We start from the raw sequence: 19,030 nt of genomic DNA, 5'->3' as shown, positions 1-19,030 counted from the left end.
AGGACCAACACAGAAAAGAATCGCAGACAAGAAGGAAGAAATAGGCATCACTACATCGAGTGAGTGGATCATTGGTACCCCCACCTACCACCTGATGTCAGAAGTGCTTAAATGATGGATGAATAAATTCTCTAAGTAAATATAGCTGATCATCCAATTCCCTTTCATCTCGTTCAGAATTTTTAAATGGATAAAACATTATTTCAGTCTCAAGTTCTGCAAGCCTACCTTTATTGTCTTTTCAAGATTAAACGGCAACCAGAACTGCGTCTTTTCAGAATTAAAAACAACTTTAATGGCTACCTAATCACACCAGCATATGATACATTTACTGAAATACATATTATATTTACTGGTGGTATAAGATAAATGAAAGTGCAGCATGCTTAGCTTTTTATAGAAATGAAATGCATTTGCAAACACACAAAACTGTTTTATATATACATATATACTGTATATATATATATCCAGACCCTAAGATACGATATCCCTAGATGCAATACCCCGGCATAGCGACAGAGGTAGAAATACCACCCTACCCTGCCGAATGATGCCATAACCCGGTATAACAATTTTTTTTTTCTTTTACCGATTTTTATGATATTCTAGATTTAAATTTTGTGTTTAGGTTGATTTATGAAGGTTTTTTTTTTTTATACTTTTTCCAGACTTATTTTTGATCCATCCATCCATCATCCAATCCTATGTAGCCCAGTGAGGCGTTGGAACCTGGGGCTAGGCAAGTTGATCCTGACATTTAAGATTTTCATATTTCATTTTTTGGGTTTAGGTGAGTTATAAATTTTTAGGCTTAGTTTAGCTTGTATTACAGCTATTGGGAGTTTAGGTTAGCTAGAATCTTGTTTTTGGAGTCATTTGGGTGGGTTTAGGACTTGGCTGGGGGGAAACCCATGGCTCAAAAACACATCCTTTTACTTTACATTAAATCTACCCCGAGATACGGTATCCCGCCTGGCAATGGGTTTTTACTTAACCAATATCATCGTTGAACTGGGGTATGCCTGTTTATATAATTCATTCATTCATCATCTAATACAGTGTTGCCCCATGAGAGGCATAGGAGACCTGGGTTAGGCAAGTTGGTCCTGACATTTAAGATGAGAACGACCAGCCTCACTCATCCCTGAGTGGCATTACGTGAGCAGTAAACCTCAACTATCTCTTGGATATAAACCCACACTGGCTCAATCTGACTGGAGTGCCTTAACTGCCCTCTAAACCACCAGGTGCCATTATTTGGTTATATGGTTTTATATATACAGTATCATCATCATCTGGACCTCCTTTCCCACCATAGGACAGGATGAGGAGTAGCAATGTCCAGACAGCCCAAGTTTGCCCACTCCAATGGGCCATGCTTTCATTCATTCATCATTCAAGCCCCCAGAATCCTGGCTCTGATACACCAAAAATTTTCACCACATTCTGTAGCTTCAAATAAATATGTCCGAGAGAGAGATATACATATGTATATACATACTGTATGTATATAAATATATACGGTATGTATAATGTCAGTTACTGCCAATATGAGAAATGACTAAAGACTTCTTCAACCTTATGTGGGTTGTATTAACACTGACTTGCAACAATGTATTTTGTGAAAATAATATATGACTAATAAATAAAAATGTGAAGAACAAGTTGTAGGTACAGTTTGCTATAATCATCTCCCCTCCCCCCCTTTTTGCTGCAACCACCAGCTGATTTTATTCAACTTCAAGATAACCCCCTCCAGCAGAGAAGGGTTTGAGGAAAACCATAACTCCTTCATTTCTAAATGCTTCTCTGAACATAAAAGCATCAGGTGACATTAGCGACAGATTATTATAAATTATGTCCAAGGTGGGAAGGACATGCTGATGGCTGTATAAAGATCTTACTCTGCTGAAGGAGGCACCCCAATCTCTAATAAGTAAAACATAAATTTATCTGAACTTATTAATAATGACTTGGGCACTTCTGTATTTTAATCTGGCTACCATTAGACAATTTTTCTACTGAGGGAAGGCCTACTACCATAAGAAAGAAATATTCAAGATATTGTCTGTGATAAGCAATGATGAATCAACGTTATGTATCACTTAAATTACGTACTGCATATTGCTCATGTGACAAGTGGGGGTGCCCCTCATCCACTCAATGTAGTGCTGCCTTATGATCTCCACAATGAGTGACAACCCAAATGGTTTCACCATTTACTATGCTGGGTGGTAACCATATAACCCTATTATGGCTCCTGGAAGTGTAGTGGGTAATTAAGACACTTCAATCAGACTGAGCCTGTGCAGGTTTATATCTAAGGGGTGGTTGGTTTTTATTGTCCATGTAATGCCACTCAGGGATGAGTGAGGCTGGTCACTCTCGTCTTACATATCAGGACGAACTTGCCTTGCCCCGGGCTCATAAGCTCCTCATGGGGCAACAAAGGATTAGATGATGAATGAATGAATGAAACTGCATATTCCAAACCAACTGTGCATAAATGCAATTTATACAAAACTCATATGAATTAAGCCGGATCTCATCTTCCTTGATGTCACAACTGCTGTAGGACCTATCACAATAAACTACAGTACTGCTATTTAAAATTCTCATTAATGAGTATTCCATCTGCACCTTGAGGCAAACTTAACATTAAACTATCTTTTTACACACTTCTCTAAATAAGTATTCAAGTTCATCGCAACACAATATTATAAAAGTATCTGAATGAATGTCATGATTATGCTATTAATAAGAAAAAACATGTCCTATCCCACATTTTTTTTTTTTTTTTTTCAATAATATTTCCCCCCACCAAATATGATTAATAGGGATCTCATATTTGAGGAGAGAATGTGTTAATGTGCCACAGACTGAATCCAAGGGATGGCCTGAAAAATTTCCAGGATGGCATAAATGATCTGAACTATGGTAGCCTCAACTCAGCCTCTCCAGGATCCCCAAAGGATCAATTGGCTGTTGCTGCATGTTGTTTTATATAGATCTAAAATTTTGATGTAAGGGATATCTATTACATAATAATATCAGACAGACAGCAAATATGATACCCACTGGAAAAACAGTAACAGGGCAATGACAACAGAGGCCAAGATACTTAAAACTGAGAGAAAACAGGGAAAACACAGGGGGATGTGTAAAAGGAAAGTAAACGGAAGAAAAAACACATTGGGATGAGCTGCAACTATACATGAAGGCTTGCAGCTATATGAAAGAACGTTGAGACAACTACAAACAATCCCGGCTATGTGCAAGGGATGTCTTCTAAAATATCTTGGCTTTTTACATAAAACTAGCACTGGAAATTGGGTGAAACAGGCAAATCTGCTTCAAAGGATACCAGGGAACTTAACTGGCAATTTTTCTTAAATTTAATAAGGAGTTACTACCGAAAATATATGTGAAAAAAGGCAACTTATAACAAGAACTTAAATATATAATAATGAGATATAGGAAATGAATACAGTATATGAACAGAATGGGAGTGGCTGTAATATGATAAAAAAATTATTGGACATGCAAAAGAACAGGAAGAGATAAATATATGTAAGAGACATGGCCAGGAAACTGAGGAAAATATGTGGTAAAAGAAAAGGAAAAGGTGATTACAGTACAGAGAAAGGACATGGACAGAAGACTGACGAAAACATGAGGATTAAGCCAGGAAGCACACTACCCAACTGAGGGACTGTCAGTGCCTGAGGAACCTCCATCTGTTGCTGAAAGATTTGATGCACCCTTCTCCTTCTTCTTGCCCTTACTTAGTAAGGCAATCTCTCGGCTCTGGTCCCTGATTTTCTTCTGTAGAAGTTCAATTTTAATGTCATATTCCCGACTTCCATTCTTCATCTTCTGACGCATCTCTTGCTCCACTGTGAACTGTGACGCCTTCAACTCTGTCATCTGTAACAGCGGTATGACAATGAACAAAATTACCTTTTCATTTACCATTTTACTTACCATTTAATCTCATTACCAAGTTCCCAGTCCAATTAACTCTACTGGGAGGGCATACTGTCCCCCCCATTCATCTATCTCATACTGTACTCACTACTTTCCTTCTCTTGTTTTTCAGCTATTAAGTGGCTCACCTCATCTCACATACAGGACAAGATCTATTCCTCGCTGTCTCCAATGTCTTGAGTTCTAGGCTATCTACCCTGAACACTATTCAAGAAGCAATCTCTCACATGGTTTTACCTTATACTTCCCATTTCCACTTTACACACTGTATAGCTAAGGGATATTTAAAACTCATTACATCCTCCACCTTCTCAATCCCCATTCTTCTTTTATATTATCATGAATATCTTAATCATCATCATCATCTTGACCTCTTTCCCACCAAAGGGTGGAGTGTGGCCAGGCTCATAAGCAAGGAAAAAGAAATCATGACACAGGGACAATTTACAGCATGGTTAGTAAGATGTGCTTGACACTCAGTTAACTTTATCATTTATGCCTAAAGAATCCCAACTCCACCATATGCACAAAATTTTTTGGGTGCTTTTTCTTCACATTAACCACATTATCTACCAACATACACTACTTGACTATCCATTTCTATTGCTGCCACTCTTGTACAGTCATGTTACACCAGACTCAAAGCCAAATGCTGGCACTATGTTGTCTTCCTGCAGCCTTCATAGGCTACTTCATCTTCTATTTTGTAACAAAGCTTTCATAGCACTGGTCACCTTTATTTCTTGAGCCAATTTGTTTTTCATTTCTTTACACATTCACCTCTGTTTTCAATTGTTACAACAAGGCACTAAAGCTCTCCCACCAGTTCCAATCTCTTTCCATTCACCAGTACATAGAGGGTCCAGCTCTCCCTTAACAACCTTCACATATTTAATTTATACTTAATTTCAAACCACTCTGCTGACAGAAATTACAAAGCTCTAAACCAAAGAGAACCTACCATACTCAATAAAGTAAAAGTCCTCTCATTTGGCAGCTGGTCTAATGGCACGAGTACTTCCAGTCTTTCGGAGGTTTTCACAAACAATCCCATTATGAAAGTTCTCTGCTCTTCTGGCACGTATGCTGAGCAAATCGGCCAATCTGGCGCTACATCTAGCAGTTTTCATAATAATCTAGTACATATACAGTAAGTATTACATTTTCTTCTGTATCTAGCACATTTTGAAGTTCAATTTAGCATGAAACTTTAAACAGCTCACCTACAGCTTAAGAGCACTTTAAAGCTGAGCTCAGCACTTGTGAAGATTTCTGTTTGCAACACTGCATACGATGTTGGCCATCATGACTCGTGAGTGTCTGGCTTTGTGAGCAGGACCTTTCAAAAGTTTGAAAAGCTTTCGTATTATTTTATGGCCATCATCTCGTTCTTGTGTTGCGATATGGGTTCTACTAGTGGAAAGCCTACTGGTGTTGTGAAAAAATGTACCCACAAGGTGCTGCCTATCACCAAGAAAATGGAATTATTGAAAAAATTGAAGGCAGGTGTTCCTAGGAAAAAGATATGGAAGATTTCGGTGTAAGCTCTTCCACTATATACAACGTTAAGAAACAGAAGGCCGATTCAGTGCTTACAGTTGACCAATAATACTTGCTAGACACTGTGATTGGATTGGGATGACCAACCATGATTGCTAGAAACTTTCTGGCAAGTCTTCCCAGTCATTCAGCAGTTTCTGCTCTTTCAGCACCTGCTTGGTCCCGAAGATGCCAAATGAGAGTATTTTACTGTATAAGCAAGTGGTAGCAGCACAGTATCATCTGCATACTTCAGATTTAAAATACTTAACATTTGACTATTCATCACCGAACCCCTCCCCCATTCTTATCTATTTATTATTCACCCCCCCCCCCCAGAATAGTGCAAAGGTCTGGGGCTAGGCTACTCACGCCATTTTCCACAACTCATACATTTTCTCTCTCATCTACTGAAAAACCATGAAAATATTACACATTTTTGTCTCACTCTAAAACAACTTCTATAATTAACCCTTACTCATCTAGTCACATACTTTTTCCTGACTCATTTCATTTCAACATCACTATTCCAACCTCTGCTTCCCACCTATGGATGGGATGCGGTAGATTCCTGAAGGCAGAGATTAAAAACATAATGGAGGAAGAACCAATCAAATGCCTGTGAAAAGGGCCACTCATTCATTAGCTCAACATTCAAGTTCTGTGATTCTGATGACCCCACAGTCCTTACTTTTTTATCATTATTTTTTAACAGAAATGCTTCATGTTACCTACCCAATACGAGTCATCAGATGACTCATTAAAAAAACAGGAGCCAAGCCCTTGTCATGTGCTGCTCCTTACACAGTTTGTCCAATCATCTAAGTCCCCTGTCAGTTTCCTGGCATCATCAACCTCAATACCTCTCTTTCTCTTACAGTCATTTACTTTTGTATCTCCTTGATCCATTACTGTAAAATCCTATCCTCTACATATACTTTCTCCACATTCTGCCTTACTGCAAACACTAAATCTATAACCTCCTACAAAAGAAAAATAATTCACTTTCATCATTATTATTCTATCACTTTTTTTTTTACCCAACTAAAGATGGGAAGAGACAGGATAAAAAAAAAGCAGAAAGAGAAAATAGAAACGTGAGAGAACACACGCACACACATCCATACTCCTCTGGATCCTGCAGAACACCCCATCAATCTCTGGGTGACCAGCATCATGAGAAGAGCCATAAATAGAGCACTTATTGAGCTAAAGAGACATTAAGACCTTGCTGTTTGCTACCGTGTACGACTGTACAGCCCAACAACACTCTATATTTAGCGACATTTGTTAAGTACAAGCCACGAAGCCTGGGAATTTACCAAACAACATGGAGTTTGACTTTAACGTCATGGGTCTGGCATCAATTAGTTCTTTATATCGAGGGTGTACTGTATGCCTTTCCTTCTCTATCAGTGTTCTTACAAATAATACCTAAATGTTAGCAATTTTATTTTATTTTATTTTTTCCCCACTCACTTCTGTCTTTACTTCAGTACATGGGTACACTGAAAGCTATTTTGCATTTGTTACAAATCTACTCATTTAAGCTTTGTAGTTATCTGATAAAAATTTAACTGCACAAACTACTATACATTATTACAGTAGTAGATATAAACTTCATTAAAAAAGTTAACAGTTACAAAAGATAAAAGCACAGACCTGCTTTTCTTTGGCCAGCAACTGAGCATCCTTCCCCGACAGCTGCTTTTCTAGGTTTGCGATCTGTTCTCTCAGCTGTGTAATAAGAACTAGTTGATCTGCTGTACTTGGGTCGTTATCTCTCACTGGACCAGAATTTCGTGATACCTAGTCGAAGACGGAAGGAAAATGCCAAATCTACATTAAACAGACTGCACACCACTTAATCTGTTGCAGAATAATAACAGGGTGATATAGACCAACTGATATTGTCTTAGAAGAAAAGCAAGACCTTCCCTGGAACTTAACCAATTGTTCAAGTAAATTTGATTAAAGGACACAAAACACTAAATCATACAGCCACATATAACCCTTATAACCATAATTCAAGCATCCCTGAAATTTAATTTATTCCAAATTGTCAAAGCTCGCTACCCTTTTAATCAATGACACTTTTTATCAGTACAGTGAGACACAGTGATGTCATCCATCTTGTACAGCACATGGTGAAGATGCTGAACTTAAGTAGTGAAAGAATAATATCTTCGTTGATACTTCCCCTGTGATTATTCTGTAGCAAGGAATAATGACATTTTAACAATCCTAAACACACTAAATAACATGTAGTATGGTTAGGATGCTAGTTATCATCATCTAGCAAAATTTTTGTCACAAACTCAAATAAATTCAATCCTGTGCATTTTTTTTTTTTTAAACATGCACAATTTGAAGTATAGCATGGTTACAAAACTGAGTATCACCAGGATCAACTTCAGTTACAACAAATTAAGAAATGATTCACAGAAAGCCTTGCTAATAATGAAAGCATATACAAAAATGAGTTGTGTATCCAAAACAGCTACCATTATAGTGCCAGAAGTTGAAATCAATATTACCGGTACATTCTGATAGACATACTAAAAAACTCTTCATGAAGTTACTGACTGTAACACTAATTTACAAAATACCATTGGACTAAAGATAACTGCATTTGGATGATTCCCATTCTTCGCTGAATAATTTGGAAGTTGTGATAATTTTGCCATGAGTTTTAACTTACCAAAGCACTAAAATTGTCTAGTTTATCCATACTCTGAGTGTCTTTGTCAGTATCTTTTAACCCAAGCTGAAACACGAAAAACACCTGTAAGTGTTGACAAGAACAAGCACGGAATAAATGATCACCAACTACATTTTCACATCTAATGCAAGAGGTCAGCAATTATGAAGAAGATACTGGATGCTTTCTAGCTATATATTTCATTAACTTGTACAGTACACAGGTTATGAAAACTACGACATTTAGACAGTTCCCATTTCAAAGATCTGGTTAAGAAAGTCAAATATCCTTCAAAATGATACAACACTGAATCTAAGTCATCGACTTCCTGAGGTAGAAGATAATCAAACCTTAATTACAGTACATTATACTTATCAATATGCTGCAAGTAGTTTAGTTAATTCAGACACTGGAATAAAAAGATTAGAATGTCCAGGGCATTCAAAAATATTTGTAAGTTCAACCTTAACTGACAAAGTAATTGTATAAACTGTATTTCTGTTGCCCAGTTTTGGTCGGGTAAAAGGGGAATTAGCAACTACAGTAAAAGGTACAGTATACATTCCCTCATCCGTACTTGAAAAAATGCTTAAGACAAATTAATAATAAGTACAGATCTCTGCCTCATCATTCACAAAAACATAAAAATCTCATCCTTTACCAGTTCATCCACTATGGTTGACTTGCACATATTGTGTACGTCTGATTATACGGCTGCTATAAAGCTAGGATAACATAAGGATTAATTGGGTTGCTCAATATTATACTTTACTGCACCGCTTTAACAAATGTATCATCATTCAGGGTTCTTGCTAACTGTCAATGGTTGGGAGCCATTTGGCTCCTAAGGTTTTAGATTTATGAGCCAAATAAATTTTTAATAGCCAAACAGACTATGGACAGAAATATTTTATGAGCAAAAAATTATTTAATTACACATTGTGATGATTTGAATCATATAATGAGGTTTTAAACATTCACAATGGTGACAAGGAAAGATTTAATAATCGATCACAACGTGCTTTTTTGTTCATTTATGTGAGATTTATTTACTTTGTAGTTTACTGGGTTTTGAAGTGGATGTATTTTCTCCTCGCCAAATGGCGACTTGCATGTAAAATTTATTCACCGAAGAGAAAAAATACACGCATTTGCGAGCTGTGGCTTGCCAAACAAGAGCCCTGTCATCATCATTTGGACCTCCTTTCCCACCCTAGCGCAGGGTGAGGAGAGGCAACATCCAGACAGCCTAAGTTTGCCCATCCAATGGGCCACGCTTCCATTCACTTATCATTCAAGCCCACGGAATCCTGGCTCTATCTGATACGCCAAAAACATTCACCACATTCTGAAGCTTCACATAAACACATCCCATAGTGTCAATCCGGATGCTGTCATGTTAAAGGGGTGCCAAATCCCTGACCATACATTTCTTCTCACAACATTCATCCAGCCAGCTCGATCTCGTCAGTTCCCTAACCTCACCGACTTCCACATCTCTCTTCCTCACACACTCATCCACCATATCCTTCCACCCCCTCCTTGGCCTACGTCGCCTCCTTCCTCCTTCAAACTTGCTCAGATATACCTTTTTCACCACTCTATTGTTATCCATTCTCTCTACATGATCAAACCGTCTCAGTACACTTTCTTCGATTCCGGTGTCCACATACTTCCTCACTCTGCATCTTTCACGAATCACATTATTTCGTATCCTATCCACTCTCGTACTCCACACACATTCCTCAGCAGTACCATCTCTACTGCTCTCACTCTTGGCTTTTTGTTTGCATGCCACACCATAGTCTCACACCCATATGTTAAAGTTGGCACTAACACTCCTTTATGTAAGCCTCATGCAGCTGCAACATTCAAGCCTCTGTTTCTTATCAAGGCCTTCATTGCATCAGCTACTTTCCTTCCTTGTGTCACTCTACTTTCCACTTCTTTTGCACACTTTCCTCCCTTTTCTATCACTGTACCCAGGTATTTGAACTCTCACCAATTCCTGTCTCTCTCCATTCACTGTAACATCACACTGGGATTCACCTTTTCTCTCAATAACCATCACTTTACTCTTTTCTACATTTACTCTCACGGCACGACGCTCACAGACATTAGCAAAACTCTGCACTAGTCTACTGAGTTCTTGTGCGGTATTTGCAAGTAGTACTGCATCATCAGCATACAACAAATTTGAGGTATTCCATCCATCACCATTCATTACCAATGCCGTCCTTCTCTCCATTACTTGTGTCTTTACTTCTCTCATCACCCCATCCATATATATACAGTATATTGAACAACCACGGGGACACCACACAACACAGTTGCACGCCCACACCAATCGTGAACCATTCACTTAGATGTCCATTTACCCTTACACATGCTTCACTGCCATCATAAAAACTCGTTCAAAGCTTCCTGAAGATTCCTGACCCCATTTACACGGTATAATCCACAACTCCTCCGACAATTGAGGTGCAGTGCAAATGAATCATTAATGTATATTTGATAACAATACCTAATGCTGAAAAAGTATGTGGCTTCATGAGTGCAGTGGACTGTACTCGAGTTGCTTCCTGGCAAAATGCAATTTTTGGATGTAGTCCAGTTAAACAATTCCTGTCTCGCAATAACATTCACCTCTATTACAATAAAACTATAAGCACTGTACTCATCTGTTCTCAGGAAATTAAATCTTCATGTGAAAGGACTTAATGATACATGTATATGACAATCAAATAAAATATTAGGAGTTGAACAGTGAGAATCAAAGACCAGATATGTAAGTTAGAATACTGGGAGTATGCTGTGTCCTTGCATACCTGGTGCTAATTCAAAATGCACCAGGTATGAATTAAGGATAAACTAATATTTTTTGGCAATGCCCTGGCCACAACTTTCAATCCATAACTTACTCCTCAAACACTGCTGGACAAAAGTAAAGGTGGCCAATCTTAATCACAAATAATGCATTTGAAAAAATTAACAAATAAAAACAATAAATAAATAAAGTGGTGTAGTGAAAATGGGTAAATATCCTCCCAGTAAATCAAAATACAGTACAGTATTGTACATCTACATGGATGAGGAAGTAAAATAAAAATAACTTAAGATCTTCACAAAGAAATACTGTAGATGTTTGTCATCTGATTAGACTGATGGCCAACTGTACACGCCAGCGGTGGGTTACCCTACAGGACACATGGCTACTGTGGTACCTTTGCTGGGGGTTCCTCCTGTGGTATCTTCGTCACATCAGGCCTGTTCGGTCGCTTGTTGTGCCCACTCAGTTTATGTCTGCAGGAACAAAGAGTAACATGTCAAACCCAAATGGCTTATGGGTAAACTTATAAATCTTTCACCTTAACTTGGTAGAGATTTTTGTCCTTTTGCAGCTCATTCCATGTAGCCTATGGCAAAAAAGGACAATGCTTCTTCATGACTAGCACTGTATTCTATGTTAATCGTTTGTGGGCATTCAACATGAAGAATGTAATTTTAGGCCAACTAAGAGTGAAAAGCAATCAGGCACCCTTCTTCATGACACTGAAGGGAATACCAAGACTAAAAAAGCACCCATCCCATTTCCATTTCCCCGCCCTGAGATGTTGGGGTCCAACACTAGGCAACCAGTCCAGTACACTAAAAGGCAGATGATCAGACTAGTCCCCCAGTGACATTACATGACCAGACAACTCTTCAGTCATCCAATGGGAATTAAACATAAGGAAGGTTGTCACTCTGAGTGGGGCTTTCCAACCCAACAAAATTTATTATTACAATTTTTACTTACAAAAATGCCATACATTAGCTTACTACAACACAGATTACTAAGCAATTATACCCATGTTCAATAAGCCACATTATACTTTTATGTCTACAGTGCCCTAACACTGCACTTTTCCAAATGTGCTAATTAAAAATGACATAAATATGACAATGTATAACAAAATTATTAGTATCACTTATTCTCTACTTTTCTAATAAACTATCAATAGCTATCTAACCCTCTAGATATCACTATGATAATACATAAACATCCCACAACCCTCATTCCCAATTGTTTTGCACTCTTCAATATTAATATGTACAGACACAAGCTCACTTACTTCACATGTAGCTTCACTTTTACCTATCATACATAGTCAATCTGATGACTGTCAAGTTAAAAAGGGGTGCCAAATCTTGGTTATATACCCCTCCATACAAAATTCATCTAGCCAGCTCAATCCCTTGTCAGTTCCCTAGATTCATCAGCTTCCATACCTGTCTATCTTATATAATCACTTACCATACCATCTTCTTAGCCTATCACACCTCTCACCTTCAGATTCACTGATATATCCTTTTCATCACCATTCACACCAATGGATTGGCTGACGGTAGTGTACAAGATGCATAAAATAATAAGAGGGTCACACGTAGTCATTGGAATATCATTATTTTTTCTCTCTGGTTTAACATGAGGGGGAAAAAAAAAAAAAAAAAGAGAGAGAGAGAGAGAGAGAGAGAGATTATCGTACCTACTGCGAAACACGCACCCTCGATGTGCCATCACAAACCATACCAAAGCCACAGCTGACCGCCATTCACAAAAATGTCTGGGAATCATACTTCAGTACAGGTGAGATTTCTGTTATTTTCAGCTGTTACTATCTGGTTAGGTATGTAAGATATAGTGTGACTGCTCTCTTAAAGATGAAATATGCTATGTCTGTGCTTTAGTGAAGAGTTTTGCTGGTTTTGGAGAGACTAGTAGTTATAGCAAACCTTATGACAACCAGGTACCTGTAGGTCAGCTCGGCAGCCCAGAGATTAGATCTGATAAAGTGGTTGTAATGAAGTGACTCATGACTAAATCAGCATGAGTATTGCTAGGTCCTGACTCCAGGGGCATATAGACCTGGAATTGGGAAGTAATACATTGGGAAGATGTCACAAAGATTGAAATATTTCAATGTTTTTTCCCCCTAGATAGGCCTGACCATGGACAGCTAGACCTCTGTGAAGTATCTGGTTATCTGATTTCTTGGTATTATGTACTGATGATGTTTGAACCTTTCTTTCAGTAACAGCCAGTCTGATCTGGAGAATAAAATTTTCACATCCCTACCAATGGCTTAAGCCAAAGTTAGGGTTGGTTTTGCTTGGCAGGTGACTGTTAGGTTAGGTTAAGCTGTGTATGTTAGGCTATTACAAATTTTATCACCATATAGATTCGTAAACACTTAATCATCGGAAAACTGGTCAAAAACTTGTGTTTAACTTCGTAATTACTAAAAATTCGGGATTCAGAGCAAAAATTTGCTAAAGTCAGCGTAAATGTTTTACCTCTAGGTTGACAAATCACCTTCACAGACTTCTGTTTTATGCAAATATTGATTTAGAATGCAAATATATATATTTGTACTTTAAATCAATATTTAAGCAAAATGGAGGTCTGTCAATGCGAGTTGGTGCTCGGAAGGGTAAATATCTGCTAACTTTTAGGACGTTTTAACTTTGAAACCTGATTTTTAATTAAGAGTCATATTAAGCATAAATTTCTGAAAGGATATTAGTGTTCATGAACCTACGTGGTGATAAAAATTTTAATATTTTCCATTTAAAGGTGTTGATTCAATATTTCCTCGCACTCCTTCACAACAGTAGGAATTTCCCTTTGTGATCGGGTACTACCGACACACTATTCGCCATCATAGCTTCCTGGTTTTCATGTCTCTTAGAACAGAGATAAATCTTTTTTTCTGGTGTGATTAAGTTGAGCAGAGGGTGTTGCGATGGTTTGGGCATATGGAGAGAATGGATAAGGAGCAACTGGCAAAAAAGATAACTAGATCTGATGTGAGAGGTGTAAGGCTGAGAGGAAGACTACGAAAAGGATGGATGAACAGCGTGAAGAGAACATTGGATGTGAGAGGGATGTCTGTTGAGCAAGTTAGAGTGGCTATGTGTGACAGAAATGAATGGAGAGAAACTGTGAATGAATAAATGATGACGCAGCCCTGAGGGGATATTCTCCCACATTTTGTCTGATCAGCTGATCAAGTCAGGTGCATGTAAGGGAATGAGTCCATTATGATGGGGCAGGGGTAAACTAGCTCTGCTGTGGATGTCACTGACTGTACTGCGCAGTCGACCCTCGTGCGGTGAGGATCTGTCCCTTCTCCCCTTGGGGGCTAAGATGCGAAAGGATGTGTTTTGAGTGGATGAATACATTGGGAGTGTGTCACCCTGTCTTGACTACCTCCCTTTCCTTGGGGGAAGCAGCCTAGGTACATATATAGATAGATAGTGATTCTACTTGTGTTCTTGCACAGTGGAGCAAAGCACTGAAGGTGGTTATCTGCTGACTTGGCCATGATGAAGCAAAGCTTGACTAATCAGCAGAACCACAATCACACAACTTAGCTGTGGATCACAGCCTTGTTTTGTCTCCGGGCCTGGCGGGTTTATGACGTCACAGCCACTCAAGGCTCGCGCTGCCATCAACCTCTTTTTGTGCAACTTTGAAGGCTTATATCTCCAAATTTTTACTCTGGTTTGTCATATTAACTGTATCATAGGATAATTCAGCACATTTTACACCCAAATAAATTGCATACTTAAAAAAAGATATAAATAAATAAACCAGTCCATTCTCTCCACATAACTATGACATCTACATACACACTCTTCAGCTCTAGTGTTCACAGACTTCCTTACTCAGCACCTTTTACGAATCGCATTATTCCTTATCCTACCCACTCTCCACACTACATACATATTCCTCAACAGTACCATCTCCACTGCTCTTCTTCTCGACTTTTCATTTTCAAGCCATATTTACTGTCTCACATCTGCATGTTACAGTAGGCACTGAAACATTCACGTGCCTCTTCCAGTCACCACATTCATATCTCTGCTTCTTACCATGGTCTTCATAGTGCCAGTCAGTCTCCTTTTCCATGCCACTCTACTTTCCACTTCTTGTGCACATTCATCTCTTTTTCTATCACTGAACCCATGCACTTGAATTTTTCAGCAATTCAAGTCCTTCCCCATTCACTGTAACACCACACTAGGAGTTTCCTTCTCTCTTAACAACCATCACTGTACTCTTATCTACATTGCTTATAAGGCCCAATGCTAATAAACATCTACAACACTCTCCACCAGTCTACCAAGCTCCAGTACACAATGGTACAGTATTTGCGAGCAGCACTGCATCATCTTCATACATCAGATTTGACATACTCCATCCTTCATCATCAATGCCATCCCTCTCATATAATTCTACTTCTAAATATCTGCCATACTACCTTCTATCAAAGTCTTTTCAAGAATTACGACCTCCCTCTCCATGGCAAGGCTATCATACCACCCCTCAGGAAATGCTTCTTAAGAATTACGACCTACCATACTACCTTCTGCCCACCCACCTCTCCTTGTCCTTGTGGTGGCCTGAGCGTGACCCAAGCTTGATATGCGAATGGCGAGCTGGGTCTGTCACTTTAGTTTTAGCAAGTGCTCTCTTGTATGATAAGGTACACAGCCAACATAACAGCTTCCCATCAACCTGCATCAGCACAGAATAAATATAAGAAACTGCTAGCGTTCATAAACATAATATACATTATATGGAACAAATTTTCTTATTATCATATCAAAAGTCATTATACAAAAATCATAACATTACAAGGACGTAAGTATTGGTGAAAAGAATAGCAAAGCCAGATTCATTTTAACTTTTTTTTCCCCCCGACCTCTGGTTTCGTAGCCATACCTTGTTCCATCATGCAACATCTATATAACGAAATACTAGATAGCTAGTTGATACTGGTACAATAAGTGCTAACAACGAGCATAAAGTAAAAAGGATTTAACTAAAAATGTAAGAAGAGAAAGATACAATTAGAACAACTATACTTAACATACTTACTGAGGCTGAGTACAAGTTGTGCCAAATACATAATTACAAAGGAAGTTCCTGCTTATGAAGATGTGGTTGGAAAATATACAAGTTCAAAACTGTTCTTCTCTGGAGGACTGAGATCAAATAGTGGACACATAAAATGTAATACATATTATGTGTTCTAAAAACACTCAAGTAATATTTCCTCACTATGACAAATATTAAGTACTAAGCAAATACAACAGTCCTTTAAGATGTACTTTATTCCACATGTGATTATACACTTATAATATATCCCTACAGCAGACTACTGGCACATGACTATCTTAAAAGACATATACACTATTATCTTGAACTATCACTACCACAAGTTTTAAGTATAGTACATAATGCATCTGGAAAATATCAGAAATGTGATGAGACTCTAAACTATTAAGTACTGTATACAGACAGTAGGTAATGCAACTGGAAAACATCAGACATGTGATGAGACTCCAATCTGTTTTAAACTATCATAACTATAAAACAGTACCAAACTTCATGTACTTTGCATTAAAGAAAGTAAGAAAGAAAGAAAAAAAAGAAGTAGGGGGAAAACCAAAAGCTTCAAGAGGGTACATGACAATTATGTTGTCACATGGCATTTTTTTTAAAGCACACAAGGAGTATCTCAAAAAAGCAATTACCTGTAAATGCCTTATATATCTCAGTATGCATTATGGACACTGAAAGATTTAAGTATTAAGAGGTGCAAGTAATTTAAAAAAACAAATCCTAATAATATATGGGTAACAATGTACTTTAACAACTAGACAGTCCTCATGTGAGTGAATACTTCCACCAAGGACAATAAAACTTTGGGAGTAATTCCTCTCCTTGAATATTTTTTTGGTCTCGTATAGTCAATTGGTCAATTCTACAGTCTTAATCTGCCCTATTACACACTCTCAGAAAGCACATACCTCCACTGACACCAATGAAATTTATGATTTACTCCCTCACCTGGATCTGGATCCACCTATCTATCTATCTATTGCCAGATGCCATAATCCCGTACAGGGTGGCCATTTGACTCTGAGTTATTTGTTTTACAGGGAGGGGCACTAACCCTCCACCAACCCACTTGACACGTACGGAGAGGATCCACCTCAAAATCTAATAAACTCTTACACTGACCCACTGCCCACCTATTCATCACATTTCATTAAAATACGATAACTTTTTTGGAATATTTTGTACATAAATAATAAACACACATGAGTCGTGCAACCTCTATCCAACTTCACTGGTGGAGGTAACAGATCGGCAATCCAAATCTGTCTTTTCACTCTGACGACATTATTCTTATGCAGTTGTACAGTACCTACCATCGGTACTGTTATTACAACTCGGCAATCACGAAGGGGAGAAGGCAATTTCAGACCAAGTTGGAGCAAAATAGGTAGGGAACACATGTACAGCAATCCACTGCGCCCCATTTAAAGACATTTTGTTCATTATATCCGATGAAAGTTCAACACTCTTAGGCATTCGTTAAATCCAAAATCCATTATACTGAGGTTCACTATAACAAGTGTCTACTTATTACACACACACACACAGTCAGATCCTGTTATACGACTGTTCGCTGTGCAATAAATCGCTATGATGATGAACAAAAAGTTAGAACCATTTTCGGGATAACAATGGTGTAACGATCACGAATTAAATAAACTGATTCCTCTCAGTCAGCTAACTGAGCCAAGAACACCACCGAGTGTTTACATTTGCTGTGATCATCTTCCTTTCATTCAATTTTCTGCATGAAAGGCAACTGCTATCACCAAATAACAATGTGAAAGTTTAAGAAATAGTGCAGCATGCAATATTAAGGGAAGTTATAACTTTCTGCATGTGAAAAACTGAAACTTGTGACTGGGAAATCATGTTTAATCTGGGTACACTACCTCCCAGCCAGCTGATGACAGTGGCTCCCACTCACCTGTCTGAGTCAAAATGGCCACCCAGTGTTTACATCATCATCATCATCATCATCTAACCCAGTGTTGCACCATGAGAAGTGTAGGAGCCCTGGGCTAGGCAAGTTGGTCCTGACATTTAAGATGAGAGTGACCAGCCTCACTCATCCCTGAGTGGCATTACATGGGCAATAAACCCCAACCACACCTTGGATATAAACTTGCACAGGCACAATCCAGCTGGAATGCCTTAATTACCCAATAAACCACCAGGTGCCATAATCTGGTTGTATGGTTACCATCCAGCATGGTAAATGGTTTCCTGGTGTACAAGAAACCATTTGGCTTATCACTCAGTGTATTCATCCATAGACAGATAGAAGAGGAAAGAATGATGGAAAGAAAGACAGAAGACGGAGGAAGGAAAGAAGGAAGGAAAAGAGGAATGGGCAGTCACCCGAGAGTAGCACTACATCGAGTGAGTGGATGGTGAGCACCCCCACCTACCACACTTCCTATTATTGTCTGCCTTTCATTTCATTTTGCGCATGAAAGGCCATTGAAATACCAATACTATCACCAAATAACAGCGCAAGTGCATAACAAATCCTGCAGTGAGTAATTTTAAGTGGAGTGGTAACTTTCTTTGTGAAATACAGCCTAAATAGTTAACATTTTTTACAGTTAGATTTTTTTTCTTTAAATATATTTTAGGTTTGTTGGTCAAGGGCACCCTCCCTATCCCAACTAAAACCATATTACAGTATATCGACCTTGTTTCAGAATATAGTACAGTAAATGTCACAATCAACATACCTAGCCCTGGGCTCCTACACTCCCCATGGGGCAGCATAGGAGTGGATGATAGGTAGATGGATACACAGTGTATGTATATATATATATATATATATATATATACACAGTGGAACCCCGGAAATCGTACAA

The 19,030-nt window shown here is 38.3% G+C and overlaps 1 protein-coding gene across 1 annotated transcript in view; it reads right to left on the bottom strand.

The window, feature by feature from the left end:
- Positions 1-3,613: 3,613 nt before the first annotated feature.
- The window catches only part of LOC145392389 (protein FAM76A), a 43,757-nt gene continuing 28,340 nt past the window's right edge, over positions 3,614-19,030 (bottom strand). The window contains exons 4-7 of the mRNA XM_080266791.1: positions 15,655-15,791; positions 11,452-11,530; positions 7,189-7,335; positions 3,614-3,927 (exon numbers count right to left, since the gene is read on the bottom strand). Coding sequence (XP_080122917.1) covers positions 3,697-3,927; positions 7,189-7,335; positions 11,452-11,530; positions 15,655-15,791 — 594 coding nt within the window. The 3' untranslated portion in view covers positions 3,614-3,696. The remainder of the gene's footprint in view (positions 3,928-7,188; positions 7,336-11,451; positions 11,531-15,654; positions 15,792-19,030) is intronic.

The sequence above is a fragment of the Coenobita brevimanus genome, chromosome 22 (assembly GCF_032717465.1).
Source record: "Coenobita brevimanus isolate Jiangsu-jjx chromosome 22, ASM3271746v2, whole genome shotgun sequence".
Taxonomy (NCBI): domain Eukaryota; kingdom Metazoa; phylum Arthropoda; class Malacostraca; order Decapoda; family Coenobitidae; genus Coenobita; species Coenobita brevimanus.
Note: the sequence above shows the minus strand (reverse complement) of the source record. Positions and strands in the feature narration are given on the sequence as shown.